The sequence below is a fragment of the Mustela nigripes genome, chromosome 13 (genome assembly GCF_022355385.1).
Source record: "Mustela nigripes isolate SB6536 chromosome 13, MUSNIG.SB6536, whole genome shotgun sequence".
Classification (NCBI taxonomy): Eukaryota; Metazoa; Chordata; class Mammalia; order Carnivora; family Mustelidae; genus Mustela; species Mustela nigripes.
In genome coordinates this window covers 51543385-51559087 of record NC_081569.1, presented here as the reverse complement: position 1 = coordinate 51559087, position 15703 = coordinate 51543385, and the positions used below count along the sequence as shown (strand labels likewise).

Here is a 15703-nt window from a genome sequence, read left to right as displayed (position 1 = left end):
CCAACATCTGAAATTCTACCTACCAGCTTCCTTTAACACACAGTATTCTCTGTGGGAAAGCTGAGACATATGAGGTGTTAATGCACTCTATGAAAATGAAAACAAACAAACAAACAAACAAACCCCCAGCTTCCTTTACCTTCAGTTAGGACAATTCTAAGCCACAGTTTATAGAGTCTCCTACTGGGCCATGAGAGGCTTAAATCTCAGTTACATTTATCAACATAAGCATCTTTCATGTCTTAGTCTCAATTCCCACATCCTTAATGATGTTTCCAAAAATCAGCTTTCAAATAAACTACTGGCGATCAATTTTTGTCTTTGGATCTTCTGAGGGAGTACAACCTGAGTAACTAGACAGAGTTACTAGTCCTTCATATATTTGATATAATGATGCCTGACACTCTCCAAAGCAAGTTTGCAGTTTATTTGCAAACCTATAGGAAGTAGAAGAGGAGTAATTATATCCTTTTATTATCAAATTATCATAATTTCAGTTATAAATGTTATTTAGTAAATAGTGATGCTGTCTGCTACAACCATCCATATTGTAGTAGATTCACAATTTCCATGGTAGCAAAGGTAATGAGTATCTACAGGAGTAGATATCTATTCAATGAGGTAGATGTTCTATCTAGATCTGGATGTGTTAAGTTTCAGAAACCTAAGTGAAAATATTCGATAGCTAATGGATATATATTTTTAGAGCTCCAAAACCAGATTTATTCAGCAAAATTTGACATAATACTCGTGTTTGCTCAATCTTTTTATGGCTACCTTGATGTCTTTGTTCCGTAATGTATAGATGGCAGGATTCAAGACAGGGGTAATAGCAAAGTCAACAATGAACAGGTATTTGTCAATTGATGATGTGGGGAAAGGCCAGACATAGAGAAACATGCATGGAGTGAAAAAAAGAACCACCACAGTGATGTGAGCTGACAGAGTGACAAATGCTTTGGATAAGTCTCCTGAAGAACGTTTCCAGACAGTGACCAAAATGAAGATGTAGGAAAGAATTAGCAAGAAGAAGGTGCCCATGCTCATGAAGCCACTGTTGGCAGCAATAATAAACTCAAACCTGTCTCCATCTGTGCATGCAAGTTTTATGATTCTGGGAAAGTCACAGTAAAAGCTGTCTACTTCATTAGGACCACAAAAGGGCAAGTTTATAATGAAAGCAAACTGAGACATAGCATGGATCACCCCAGTTACCCAGCCAGCAATTACAAATGAAACACATATTTTAGGATTCATGATGTTCAGGTAGTGAAGAGGCTTACAGATTGCTGTGTACCTGTCAAATGCCATGGCTATGAGTAGCACCATCTCCACTCCTCCCATGATGTGGATAAAACATATCTGTGTCATGCAGCTTTGGAAAGAAATAATCTTATATTCATTTAAAAGGTCCTTAATCATCTTTGGGACTGTGGTAGAGGAAAGCCCTACATCAATGAGTGACAGGTTGGCCAGCAAGAAGTACATAGGAGAATGTAGGTGAGAATCAAAAATTACCAAAAAGAAAATGAAGAGATTTCCCAGGATGATCCCTAAATAAATGAAGGAAAAAATCAACATGAGAAAAACTTTAGTTTCCCAAGAACTAGAGAGTCCCAGCAACATAAACTCAGAAACCACAGAATCATTTAATCCTTCCATTGACTTGGGCAGACAAGCTGATTTCAGATCACCTGAGGATAGAAAATGAAAAAGAGTGAGAATCAATAATACAAATGTAGGTTCTCTGTAGTGCCTGGGTGACTCAGTCAAAGTGTCTGACTCTTGATTTCGGGTTAGGTCATGATGTCAGGGTTGTAAGATCAAGCCCCACATCAGACTCCATGCTCAGTGTAGAGCCCCTCTGCCCCTCTCCCTTCCCTCTTTAGAAAACAAAACAGAAATCAAATGCAGTTTTCCTACTTATGCTGGTAGTTTGTTGTATGGTTCATATTCTAGAGTTAGAAATCATTTAATTGATAAGAAAAAATACACAGGAAATAGATTTACTATAATGATCAGGGAGTGATTATATAAAAATAGAAAAAAATTTGAGTACTTTAGATAGAGATTAATTTGGGGTATTTCCCTTCTTAGTCCATTATCAGGCATTTTTTTTTTCTTTTACTGATTTCAAGACATTTTCCCTGACCACTTTATTAGGTATTCTTACAACTGAATAATCTCTAACATTTCTGTAACTTTCACATTAATGCTCACACACTAACTTGCATATTTTTGTCAGCTGGATATTTTATTTCACTGGTCAAATAGACAGTTTTAGGCTGAAATTGTTTAATAAATTTCACCTTGCTTTACCTCATCTGTGGGTTTTGTTTTTGTTTTTTGTTTTTTGGTTTTTTTTTTGGTACAATTTATCATGCATGTCTGATATTCAGATTGAAATTATTCATAATGCTTTATTCAAGACACACTGTCATGATAGATGCATAGATCTCTATATCAAAATACTGAAGAGAATAAATACCTGTTAGTAAGAAAATGTTTATTAAGCAAAGATAATATCAATAGATAACACACATTTATTACTTCTTGCAAGCCACTGTGCTAAGCACATTATCTGCACTAAGCACATTTTAATTTTATAAAATTCCATAAGATAGTAACTGTTTTATTAGATTCATTGTATCAGAAGAGGGATTGATTTCCAAAAGGATCAATTGTCGGAGCCAGAATTTGTATCTACAGGTATAGGACATCAGAATTCCTGGTCTTAAACATGGCACTATGATCTTCAAGGACAGCCCCTTCATATATATCCTGGGTCTTATAAAAGAACCATCAATTAATTTTCTTCCTCTTTAAATTTTCCTTGACTTATAACAGGTATAAAATTACTATTATCACCTATTATTAGCATAATGAACTTTCTTTTTAAGAAATTAAATCTCTGTATCTTGTGTCCCATTCCAGTTTTTTCTCTCTCCAACTCTTCATTGGTAAGCTGGTCCACACTTTTTGTTCATTCATAAGCTAAAAATGGTGTCCACAGATTTCTTTTTTGTTAGAAAGAAGCTTTAGATTCCAGATACCTCATGTAATAATCACTTTTCAGTCATTATTTACCTTGATCTTTCTGCAGGTTTTTATAGTTTATTATGCCATTGTTTCTGTAACCCCTTCTGCCTTTGGCTTCCCGTCTTCTTTAAAGCCATTCCCCTTCCCACTTCTTGCCAGAGAAATTCTGTTTGTTCAGGTAGTGAGCTGAAATCACTTCAATTGGGAGGGAGTAACCCTTGAAAGTATATTATATGATTTTTCTAACCTAGTTACTATAATTACATTTTTCTTGGTCCTGGATTGGTGTAAGATGGGTCACACGGCCCATGACTGTTCAGTGAATTGTAAATCAATATCGTCTGTGAAGGGTTTTCTTCCCCAAATAAAATGATGTATCTTCATGTGCAGATGGATTTTCCTGGTCCATTTTTCTTGCATTTGATGCTAATGTTATGCATAAAGGTGAAGAAACCATAAAATTCTAAAGCTCAATACTAAAAGTAATAGTGAAAAATTCGAAAGTTATCTGGGCCCCAAGCTGCATGTAGAATCACTTAACCAAAGCCACAAATGATCTCTCCCCTTCTGCTTTTTAGTACCTACATGTTCATTTCTCTATCTGTAGATTTATCACTGGACTTGAGAGCAATATATTTAAAGCTGTATGCGATTCACACAAATTCAAGTCTGGCCTCCACCTTCAAGTTAACATATCAAACTGAACTCATTGTATTCCATTCCATTATTTTAATAAATATTACCATTTTCCCAGATGCCCAATATAAACATCTGTATGGGACTTTTGTTTGTATTACCCTTTCCACCTCTAGTTGCATGACTTTTACTGTCAAATATTTCTTAATTTCTCTCCTCTTCATTTCTCATGTCATATTATTCTGCTTCTAGTCCATATATTTTCCCATCTTGACAATTGAAAAGTGTACTCAATGATCTTTCATCTCCATTCTTCCCCAAGTCCAGCCCATTCTGTAGTTTGATTTGGGATATTATCTATCAAAAGTCAAAAAGAATCATGTGGCTTTCCTACTTAAAGTAGGAAAGTTTATCTGTCCTAGTTTATCTGTCAAGAGAAAATTCTTGAAATCCCACAGCATATCTCCTACTACTTTGAAAAGAGAGAAGTAATATTTGGTTTCAGAAGATATTTCCATGAAAATTATAGGGAATTAATGCCCTAAACAGTAACTGGATAAGTTTCAAAATTGATTCCTGATTAAAAAAAAAAAAAAAAAACCCTGAGTAAATTAGGAAAGATTTCTATTTTTAACATGATTCTAATAGAATTTTTAAACTAATAGTTAAAGTCTGATTACAGATGAAATATCAAAATCAGTAATATAAAGAAGGAAGCCTACAGCACTGTTTCAATCACATTACATAGTCAGAATGATTAAATCAAATAATACCAAAGCGAAGGTAGCAATATATATTTATTCACAAATCACTCAATTATCTACCTCAGAAACTTGAGACAAATGTTCAGAAATATTAAATTTAATAAGATCATTTTAATAAATGTAGTGTCAGTAATAACTTGTTAAATATAAGAGAAACTTCATTTATAAGTGAACCAAATGTGCACTATATGCATTCCACTGAAAAATCATAAATTTTTCTGAAATATTTGAAACCTTATATGATATAGGAAATGAAACTATGCAAATGGAGGGAAGAAAACACCAAGTAATAAAAATATCAATTCTCACTGACCAATCGGTGCAGTGAAAATCTTTCAGAATATTAAAAAGTGACTCAAATGTCCATTTTAAAGCTCAGAAAATTTTGCAAAAGAAGTGAAATGGAGGGTGGCTCAGTGGATTCAAGCCTCTGCCTTTGGCTCGGGTCATGATCCCAGGGTCCTGGGATCAAGCCTCACATCGGGCTCTCTGCTCAGCAGGGAGCCTGCTCCCCCACCCCACACACCTGCCTCTCTGCCTACTGTGATCTCTGTCAAATAAATAAATAAATAATTTAAAAAAAGAAATAAAATGGAAATTCGATCCATTCATCTGTTGATGGACATCTAGGTTCTTTCCATAGTTTGGCTATTGTGGACATTGCTGCTATAAACATTCGGGTGCATGTGTCCCTTTGGATCACTACATTTGTATCTTTAGGGTAAATACCCAATAGTGCAATTGCTGGGTCATAGGGCAGTTCTATTTTCAACATTTTGAGGAACCTCCATGCTGTTTTCCAGAGTGGCTAGAGTGCTGTGAAGTGTGTAAACCTGGTGATTCACAGACCTGTACCCCTGGGGATAAAAATATATGTTTATAAAAAATAAAAAATTAAAAAAAAAAAAAACTTAAAAAAAAAAATGGAAATTCGAAAAGGAATAAGAATGCTTATTATGAAAGATATTAGAGTATATCCTAAATCTGAATTAAACTGATTAATTTGACTAAAGTTGAATAGATAAACATAACAAAACACAGTTAAGACTGTGATACAAATAGAGAATTTAGTATATGATAAAAAGGCATCACAATTATGTAGGTAATGAAGAGCTATTCATTCTAATACAACACTCTATGTTAACTACACTGGAATTAAAATAAAAATACATTCAGAATATTTGATAGTTGTTAAACATGTACCTCAACATTGGGAACATGAAATTTTAAGTATCTTATCTTACATTTTATAACAGGTTTAAAGTAAATTCTGGGTGATTAGAAGGCTTAAATGTACAAGTAAAATTATATAATTTTAATAAAATATGTGAATTAATTTTAAAACTTGAGATCAAAGAGATTTACTCCAAATTCCGAAAGTAGGATCAATTTTTAAATTTTTTCCTCAACAGAATGAATAAGCCTATTGCTGCTTTAGAATTGGGGAAGAAGTGCTTCTCATTCTCAGCTGAAGGGAAATGTGAAGTGGTACAGTCATCCTAGAAGTTAACTGAGTCATAAACATTAAAAAAAAAAAAAAAAGGCTGGGGGTAATCTCTTAGTGGCTTAATCTATTAAGCATCTGCAGTTACCTCAGGTCATGATTCCAGGGTCCTGGGATTGAGCCCCACATCAGGTTCATTGTTCATCGGAGAGCCTACTTCTTCCCTGCCTGCATCTCCCCCTGCTTGTACTTGTGCTCTGTCTCTCTCTCTCACCTGCTCTCAAAAACTAAAAATAAATAAATAACTCAGTAATCCTATTGGAATGATTTTTAAAGGAAACAGACAAATGAACACATGTATTTGTAACATCATATTACTATGAGCATTTTGAATAATGTGAACTAATTGGAAACACATTGTTTAAGAATAATGGTGATTAAATAAGTGGATACCTTCATATAAAGGAGGTTTAAAAATGAATATTAAATCTACTATAAGTAGTGTGAGGTTATCAATAAGTCAAGGAAACATTTGCAGAGTAATGGCATTTTTCATGGTAAATGTGTTGGACCTACCCCAATTTTCTACATATGGTGGGATTTTAAATAATATTACATTTGTTTCTTTATCACCAACTTGGTTTGCTATATTTTTAGAGGTAACATTTATTTTTTTTTAACTTGAAAATAAATGTTTCAAAATAAATTGAGTTGATGGAAATATTTATATAGGAGCCAGTTCCAATACATAGTAAAACACAGTGTTTAAGGTCACAGACAAAATGCTAAACTGTTTGCATCTCCCAGATCCCCCATTTAGCTCTGTGTGTTCCATGTGAGTTACTCAGTTGCCAGATGTGTCTGTTCCTTCTTCTGTTAAAGACAGATACTAATAGTCACTGTCTCTTATAGTTGTTTTGAGGACTAAATGAGTTGCAATAAGAAAACATCGGACAGTACCTGAACCTACATTAACTGCTAAATAAGTGTTATCTGTTATGATAATTTTGATGATTTTTTAGGAAGCAGACCAAGAGTTTTCAAACTGGTAACAGTGGTTGAATATTTGGCAGACAGAAAGCTAGCATGCTTTTCTCATGTTGTTTCAGTAGGAATAGGAATAGAAGAGCAAAGACACAGACATTGCTTTTTATTTTTATGATCCTAATATTCAGAGACAAGGGAGATGGAAAACCCAACATACTTCACATTCTATTTTCAAAATTTACTAGAGCTTTGAATAATATATTTTGTTCATCTATGATATAGTTTTAACTCTGAGGATAAAATCAGAAGTATATCAAATAATGACTGAAAATCATTCAAATAAAGTGATTTAACAAAAGAAAAGGGTGACTAGAAGAGAAGTAAATTGTGGGGAATATAAAAAAAGGAGATAATTATGGAACCTGATGCTAGAGAATTAAAAGGTGGGATTTCCACCTACCTGCACAGGTTCTGGTTTTCAACCCTCAGTAGCTTCAAGGGCAGAGACATTCACTCCCTTTTAGATTCATCTTTATTAATTGAGACATAAAGTTATAAATAGTTGTTACCATTAGGAATGAAACCAATTACAGGACTGGGTATTAATAACTAATATCTATTCCATTATTGGCTATCTATAGACATTAGGAATTTTATGAACATTTACTTGTTTTTCCCAAGGGTCAAGTTACATGAGCTGCAGAACAGAGTAACAGAGAAATTGAAGAGTCTCTGTGATGAGTAGTAATTATGTGGTTTTGACAGTATTTTTACAAAATTTGAGATTAGAGATGTTATACATTACAGATATTTTATAAATTATAGAATTGTTGAAAGTTATCATCATCATGAATCACTGATTATATCTGTTCGGCATCAATATCATGCAACAGAATAAATACTACTACATATTCTTAATTGCTAATTCCTCTTAAAATTTTGAGAAATAATACATAAGCATTTGAAAAATATGAAGGCGTAATGGGTGGAGTAAAATAAGCGCAAATATGTCACTTGGAGTTTTAATATCTAAAATTATTCTATATAGAGTTCTAGAGACAAAGATATTTTTGTTTAATGAAAAAAAAAAGTTTGTTCATGGGTTAAATATACCTAAATGTGTTTTTCAGTCTTCACAAACCACTGAATAAGCAAACAAGAGTATCCTGCCTAGGGTTTCACTGCAGGATTGCTTGGATTTCCATCAGTACAGCTTTGTGAAGAAATGATTTTCTGTTTAAAGGGAAACCCATTCAAAGCTATTCAATTAAGGTGAATCTATTTTCTGGAGGGACTCGCTCCAGAAAACCAGTCCTTTTTAGCTAAAGTGGCAAAATGTTTTATGGCAAGTATACTGGCTAAGTCCTTGTACATAGAAAAATGGTGAATGACAAAATGAGAATATAATAATCAGAGAATAATAAGAATACAGTCTAAAAAATAAGAATACAGTCTAGTTTATGAAGTGTGAATTTTCTAGATGAGGCATGATCAAGATGAGGTAACAGTGCAGAAACAACTTGCAAAACCTGAGGATCTTTTTTCTGCAAAGTTGAATTCATTAATATTCATTGTTTCAGGCAGGCCTGATAAAAGAGTGGGAAGGCAATAGGTTCAGCATTAAATAATTAAGGATACATTCTCTATGACTACTTGTTCTCATCTCAGCAGTATAAACTACAAGGAAACGTGAGGCAATGTGACTATGCAATGGTATGATGTATTATCTGTACTGACTTGACCAAAGTCTGAAGAAGTTACCCATTTTGTGGCCAGTTGTTTAGAAATATGAATATTTTGTTCACATATTATTAATAAAAAAAACAACCAGTTTAACTTTTATTGCTTATTTCATAGTATTGACTTTACCAGGACAATAATTTATCTACAGTACATTCTGTCAACATAGCATTATAATGGGGGTAGTGTAGGTGATTTGGTGTCTGAGGAAAACTTGTTTGCTGCTTGACTAGGCAATTTTGGGTAGTAACCCTTGAAGTCTGGTATTCCTCTTAGTATTTTGATCATAGACATTTCAGTGTTCAAAACCAAGTGTTAGTGTCAGTTCTGTTACTCTGTGAAGCAGTGACCATGACGGAATTCTATATTTCTTGGCAGCAATGTCTGTGAAGGGGAATAAGAGCAGTAGTGGTAGGGAAAGCCTTCCTACAAAATGCCATGTGGCTCTTGTGAAAAAAAAAAAAAAAAAAAAAAAGAAGAAGAAGGGAACAGAGGGAGATAGGGTGGAGTAGTCTCAGGCTGCAGTGTGCCTCTGAGAAAGCTTCAATAAGGTTGATGGGGGAGGCTCCAGGGCAAAGATTGCCCATTATAAGAATTCCACATGGGGCAGGAATGTCCTGGCTCTGGTATACCCACTGTTGTCAGTCATTGGCTAGGAGAATCCTGGGCAGACTGTGGCCTCTGTGAATGCTACAGTGGAATCTGACATGCAACAGCTAGAAGCTGTCAGTTAAGTTCTTTCCATGAAGCCAATTTTGTCTTGAAAGATGTGAGTGGTATACTCCTGTGGCTTAGTATGGTGTTAGAAAGTCCCTCCTAATTATATAGCAGATTTCACAACATTTGAAGCCTTTGCTTGCTTTTTTTCACTCTTCTGGTACTTTTGGTTTTGTTTCAAAAGAAGCTCATTTTTCTTTACTAATACCTACTTGCTTCTAAAATGCTATTACATCTGCCTTTATATTATTCTTTACTCTTTAGAAATTCCTATGCTCATGAAGTTTACTGTCTATCTAGGAAAACAAATGAAACAGGCAATATTGTATATTAAATGCTATTGTAAGTAGGTAGATGGTTCTGGTTTGAGGAATCTATAGAAAGAGTATATAAATTTAAATAAAAATATTGTTTAGTAACAGTAAATTTATTTTCTGTCTTTTTTTCTGTTTGTGTACCTCTTAATCCCTAATATATAACACATATCCTCATTCACATTTCTATCCTTTTATGCATTTTATTTAGTGCTCTTGCCTGAATTAACTGGTTGGGACTTCCAAAAAATACCAAATATTAGTGTAAAAAGGAAGCATGTCTTTCTCATTTCCAGTTTTAGGCAATTTGTGTTGGAGATGTTATTTGCTCAAGTAATTTTCATTATAATTCCTTTCCTAAGTTTTATCATGACTGTGTATTAGATTTTTTTCAAATGCTGTTTCTGTACCCAGATATTTGTATGTATGCTCCCCCCCCCCTTTTAACCTGGTGATTGACTTACAATCAACCTTGCACTTCTGGTATTAAATTAATCTGGCATAATATTTTATTCTTATTTTATATTGTTCCAGTTTCTTTGCTACAGTTTGGGAATTTTGCATGTATGTTCATGAGAATGAATGGCCTATAACTTTTTATTTTTATGTCTTTATCTGATTTCATGTCAGATTTATGTTGGCTTTATAAACAAATTTGGACAAAGTGTTAACATTGGTCTGAAACCCTTTCTTCCTAATCTGTGGATATCTTGGAGCAAAAAATATAGAAGGAAAGATGGAAATGACTTGGTCAATCTCCTTGCAAGCATGGTAATTGGACCACTTGATAGTATTTATTATTTAAAAAAAAATTAAAGAAAATGGGGAGTCTTCACATATGGAGTCCTTTTAGCAGGCTCTGCTTGACCTATCTTGGTTGCTAATGGTAGATTAGCCTGCAATTTATGGATTTATTGGATAGAACCAACTGAAAAATGTCAGTTAGCTAACCAGTTATCAGCGTAAACATTGAAGATGTTTCCTGACCTAAATAAACTCCTTTTCTGTAAATTATGCTCTCCGTGCATTATCAGAGCTGAGTCTTCATTGTTATATCTGGATAGGTGCATCCTATAATATTGTGAGCAAACTTGGGGATTCAGATTAGTGGTCTTAGAAGTCTCCCTTCTTGACATTTGTATTCTGTTTCCTTTGAATTACCACTAAATTTTGATACTGGATAATATTTTTGATTATCCAACTTTATTATCTCAGCCCAAAACAAGGTGTTTCTACTTTTTCTCTTCTCAAGAGAAGTTTATGTAAAAAACGCTTCTTTTTTATTTCTTAAATGTTTTGCAGTATTCACCAGGGAAGCCATTTAGGCCTGTGTTTCTCCTTGTGGGAAGCTGTATCAGTCAGGAATCATTTATTAAAGAGGATACACACATTATTTGAACAGAGTTTAATATAAAAATTAAGCAGGTATCAGGTTGTTAACTAGCTATCTGAAAGCGTATAAAGATAGCTCTCTATTGTCATGGAGGCAACAAGTGTAGGAAGCAGCTACTACTTACTTCTAAGGGTGAGGGTGCAAAGATAAGAAATTAGAATTATGGAAATTTTGTTATTTAGAAAAGGGATCCTGTGGGGCTAAAAATCCCTTTTTGGATGTAGTGTGTCTTGCCTTTTACTTTTTCTCTGAACTCAGAGGAGAGGCAGGATAGGCCTGGCACCCAGAGTTTTTGAAGATAGAATACCAGCATGCTGGCATTATCTATTAGAAGGTACAATAAGGCTAGTTCTGAAACTTCTGAAGAAACAGCAACCTGAATTCACTTCAAACCACAGAAAAGAAACTTCACTGTAGTAGCTGTGGTAATGTTCACACAGCACAGCAAGCAGAGGGGAAGCCCAAAACTTTTCTCTGCCTTTGAACTTCCCTCTAGCATGCTCTATCATTGGAACATAAAATGCAGATGTAGACCATGCAAATATCTTTAGTACCCTGTCTAGCTAACTAAGAGTTAGTAAGTAAATCATGCAATTTTATTTTTTTTAAATATTTTATTTATTTGACAGAGAAATCACAAGTAGGCAGAAAGGCAGGCAGAGAGAGAGGGGGAAGCAGGCTCCCTGCTGATCAGAGAGCCCGATGTGGGGCTCAATCCCAGGACCCCGAGATCACAACCCGAGCCGAAGGCAGAGGCTTAATCATGTAATTTTAGAAATGAAAATAATGATAATTAGCTCAGAGTGGTTTTGTAATAATACCTAAGCTAGATAAAATGTTTTAGCATGGTGTTGGGAATGTTGGTGGTATTAAATAATGGTAGTAATGACTATTTTTATAATTATCATTGTTATCATCTGATAATCTTGGAATAAATGCAAATTATGATTATCAATTATTATTCTCTCCAAGTGGGAGGATTATAAATGTTGGATTCTTTTTAAAAGGCTTATTTATTTATTTATCTGAGAGAAGAAGCAGGTGGAGGGGCAGTGGGAGAGAAAAAATCCTCAACAGAATTCTAGCTGAGAATGGAGCCTGATGTGGGGCTTGATCCCATGACCCTGAGATTGTGACCTGAGTCAATACCAAGACTTAGACACTTAGGAAACGGAGTCACCCAGGCATCCCCAGTGTTGGAATTTTGAACATATTTTTGTAATGGAATAACCACAAACCATACATCTGGCAATACTTCATGCATTCAGATATGAATAAGTCCCATTTCCAGTTTAGTTTATAGGTCAAAATGTGGACAAATTGGGATGCATTTTCTGATTATATGAGAAAACTAAAAATTATCCTGTGAATTCATATGCTGATTTATCAGTCTCTTTATGGCATTCCTAATGTCTTTATTTCTCAGTGTATAAATGGCTGGATTCAGGAGAGGTGTGATTACTGTGTAAAACACAGCAAGAAACTTGTCCATCCAAGTGATGTTAAGTGGCCACAGATAGATGAAGATGCAGGGTCCAAAGAATAGCAGCACCACTGTGATGTGGGAAGTACAGGTAGAGAGTGCTTTTGATGCTCCGTCCTTGGAGTTTAGACGGACCGTTAGGAGGATATAGGTATAGGACATCAGTAAGAGAATGAAGCAAGTTGTTGCCAAGATCCCACTGTCAGCATTTATTAGCATTCCTAGAGTATGTGTATCCATGCAGGCCAGTTTGATCACCAAAGGGATATCACAGAAAAAACTGTCCACTATTCTGGATCCACAGAAGGGCAGATCTAAAATCATGGCTAGCTGGCTCATGGCATGCACAAAGCCAATGGTCCATGATATCAAAACTAACCAGATGCATTTCTGTCTGTCCATGATGCTAGAGTAATGCAGTGGCTTGCAGATGGCCACATAACGATCATAGGCCATTGTCACCAGCAGTACCATCTCACCCCCTCCAAAAAAATGTACACAGAGGATCTGGGTCATGCAGCCACCAAAGGAGATGGTTTTATTATCCTTTAGAAAGTCTGTGGTCAGTTTAGGGGTAGTTACTGAGGAAAGGCAGAAGTCCACAAATGAGAGATTGGCTAAGAGGAAGTACATTGGGGAATGGAGATGAGGGTCAGTGATGAATAAGAGCACGACAAAGAGGTTGCCCACAACAGTCATCAGGTAGAGCATAGAAAAAGGCAGTAAGAGGAAGGTCTGGAGCAACCTTGAATCACAAAGTCCACGAAAAATGAACTCAGATGCCATAGATTGGTTTGCTTCCTCCATTTTGTACATGGTGTTCTAATGGAGCCCAAAGAAAGAGATGAACTAAGAACTTCTAAAATGGAAAAAAGAATCTCATTAACACTCAGGTACCAAGAGCAGACACATCCTATTTATGGGCAAAATTCAAATCTTACCATTGAAAATTGAAAATAAAATTTTCTTGAATTTACATGTAGACACAGTCTTAAGTCAAGATGGGGAGCTAAATATGGGAGGGGAGTTCAAAAACCTTACCTATGTGAAATATAGTTGTTATGGGAATCAGAAATGGATATTCTGTCAATAGTTATGTATTACAGAAATAATTTCTCCAAGGCTTGAATCTATCTCTTCTATAGGGAGAATACATAGCTTTAAAATATATAAGAGTTTCTATCCACCACCACCCCCCAGGGCAATAATTCAATGCTAGCTTTCTGATACAAAACATGCTTCTCAGAAACAAATCTATTGCTAGGTGGATATGTATTAGGAGACTGAACTGTGCCAAATTCTTTAATTCTGGGGAAAACCGTTGATCAAATGACTTGAGAAATGTTATTTGTGTTCTAAAAGAGACTCTGGATGCTGACTATGCATTTCTAAAATCCAGTATTTCCCTGTATTTGGAATCTCCCCATGAAAGGATATTTCCACAAACTCATGCATTCTTTGGCCTGAGAACATCATTCATGAACGTATACTGACTAGTCCTTGGTTCTCCTTGGTAACAGAGGTTTCTTTTCTGAGATTATATTAAATGACAATATATGCAAGCTAATTTTACTTCTGACTGTACTTCACTGGAAACAAATATATATTCTAAGTTCATTTGTATGTAAACTGTTTAAGTTGACTTATGTGGAAACACATGTATTTACTATTCTCTATAAACTAGGAGCCCAAGTCCTTCTCTTATTCCATTCTTTCTTGTACCCTATATATTTTTTCAGGCTATAAAGTTCACATTATAGAGGTGACTAAATAGATCTTTTTTTTTTAATTTTTATTTTTTAAATTTCTTTTCAGCATAACAGAATTCATTGTTTTTGCACCACACCCAGTGTTCCATGCAATGTGTGTCCTCCTTAATACCTACTACCTGGCTCCCCCAACCTCCCACCCCTGACCCCTTCAAAACCCTCAGATTGTTTTTCAGAGTCCATAGTCTCTCATGATTCACCTCCCCTTCCAATTTCCCTCAACTCCCTTCTCCTCTCCATCTCCCCATGTCCTCCATGTTATTTATTATGCTCCACAAATAAGTGAAACCATGTGATAATTGACTCTCTCTGTTTGACTTATTTCCCTCAGCATAATCTCTTACAGTCCTGCTACAAAAGTTGGGTATTTGTCCTTCCTGATGGAGGCATAATACTCCATAGTGTATATGGACCACATCTTCCTTATCCATTCGTCTTAATATGTATCAAGTCTATGTTAAACACCTTAAAAACATTTATCTGTTTTCCTTTTTATTTATCTGTTTATATTCCTTCCATAGGAGTGAAAGTATTTTGAATTTCCACAAGCAATGTAGAATTACCTGTTTTTCCTCAGGTTCTCTAATGCAATGTTATTCTCATATGATGATTAGAAATGGCAACTGAATTTAGTTGTTTTTTTTTTTAAGATTATTTATTTGAGAGAAAGAGAGCACACACATGCATGAGCATGGCAGGGAGGGTCAAGAGGAATTGGAGAGAGAATCCCAAAACAACTGCAAAGTGAATGCTGAGCATGATCCTGGGCTTCATCTCAAGACCGTGAGGTCAGAACCTGGGCTAAAACCAAAAGTCTGACCCTTACCTAACTAAGCAACCCAACTACATTGAATGTAGTTTTAATTTCTGATTGTGAGATTAAGTGGTTTTCCCATTTTTAAGGATTAATTGTCTTTCCTTTTCTTTGAACTGCATACTCCTCTTTTCTTGTATGTTTTTCCTATTGGATTTTGCTCTTTCTCCTTCTAAGCCTTTTTTTTTTTTTTTCCTCAAACAAAATAAAAAAAAAAAAAAGTCTTTTTTTTTTTTAAACAAAAGTAACATGTGGTTTCCTTGTGACTGTCATCTCACTACTGATTTTAATTATTTTATTTTATATTATGTATTTATTTTTTGGTAAGAATACTTAAGAAAAACATCACAAACTATATACATATATACAGAAATTACCTATTTTCCTGGTTGTAAAATAACAGTAAAGCTAGAATTTAAACTGAGGCCTGGGGGTACCTGGGTGGCTCAGTAGATTAAGCATCTGCCCTTTGGCTAGGGTCATGATCCTGGAGTCCTGGGATCAAGCCCTAAGTCTGGCTCCCTGGTCAAGGGGAGCCTGCATCTTGCTCTCCGTCTGTCTGCCCCTCACCCTGATTGTGCTATCTTTCTCTCAAGTAAGTAA

At 35.1% G+C, this 15703-nt stretch overlaps 2 protein-coding genes across 2 annotated transcripts; both read right to left on the bottom strand.

Moving 5' to 3' along the window:
• Nucleotides 1-726: 726 nt before the first annotated feature.
• Nucleotides 727-1662, bottom strand: LOC131998652 (olfactory receptor 4F21-like). The gene has a single exon (XM_059371140.1). It carries the CDS (start codon nucleotides 1660-1662, stop codon nucleotides 727-729), a length of 936 nt encoding a protein of 311 aa, XP_059227123.1.
• A 10723-nt stretch (nucleotides 1663-12385) lies between these two features.
• Nucleotides 12386-13324, bottom strand: LOC131999327 (olfactory receptor 4F4-like). The gene has a single exon (XM_059372103.1). The coding sequence runs from the start codon at nucleotides 13322-13324 to the stop codon at nucleotides 12386-12388; it is 939 nt and encodes a 312-aa protein (XP_059228086.1).
• Between the last annotated feature and the right edge of the window lie 2379 nt (nucleotides 13325-15703).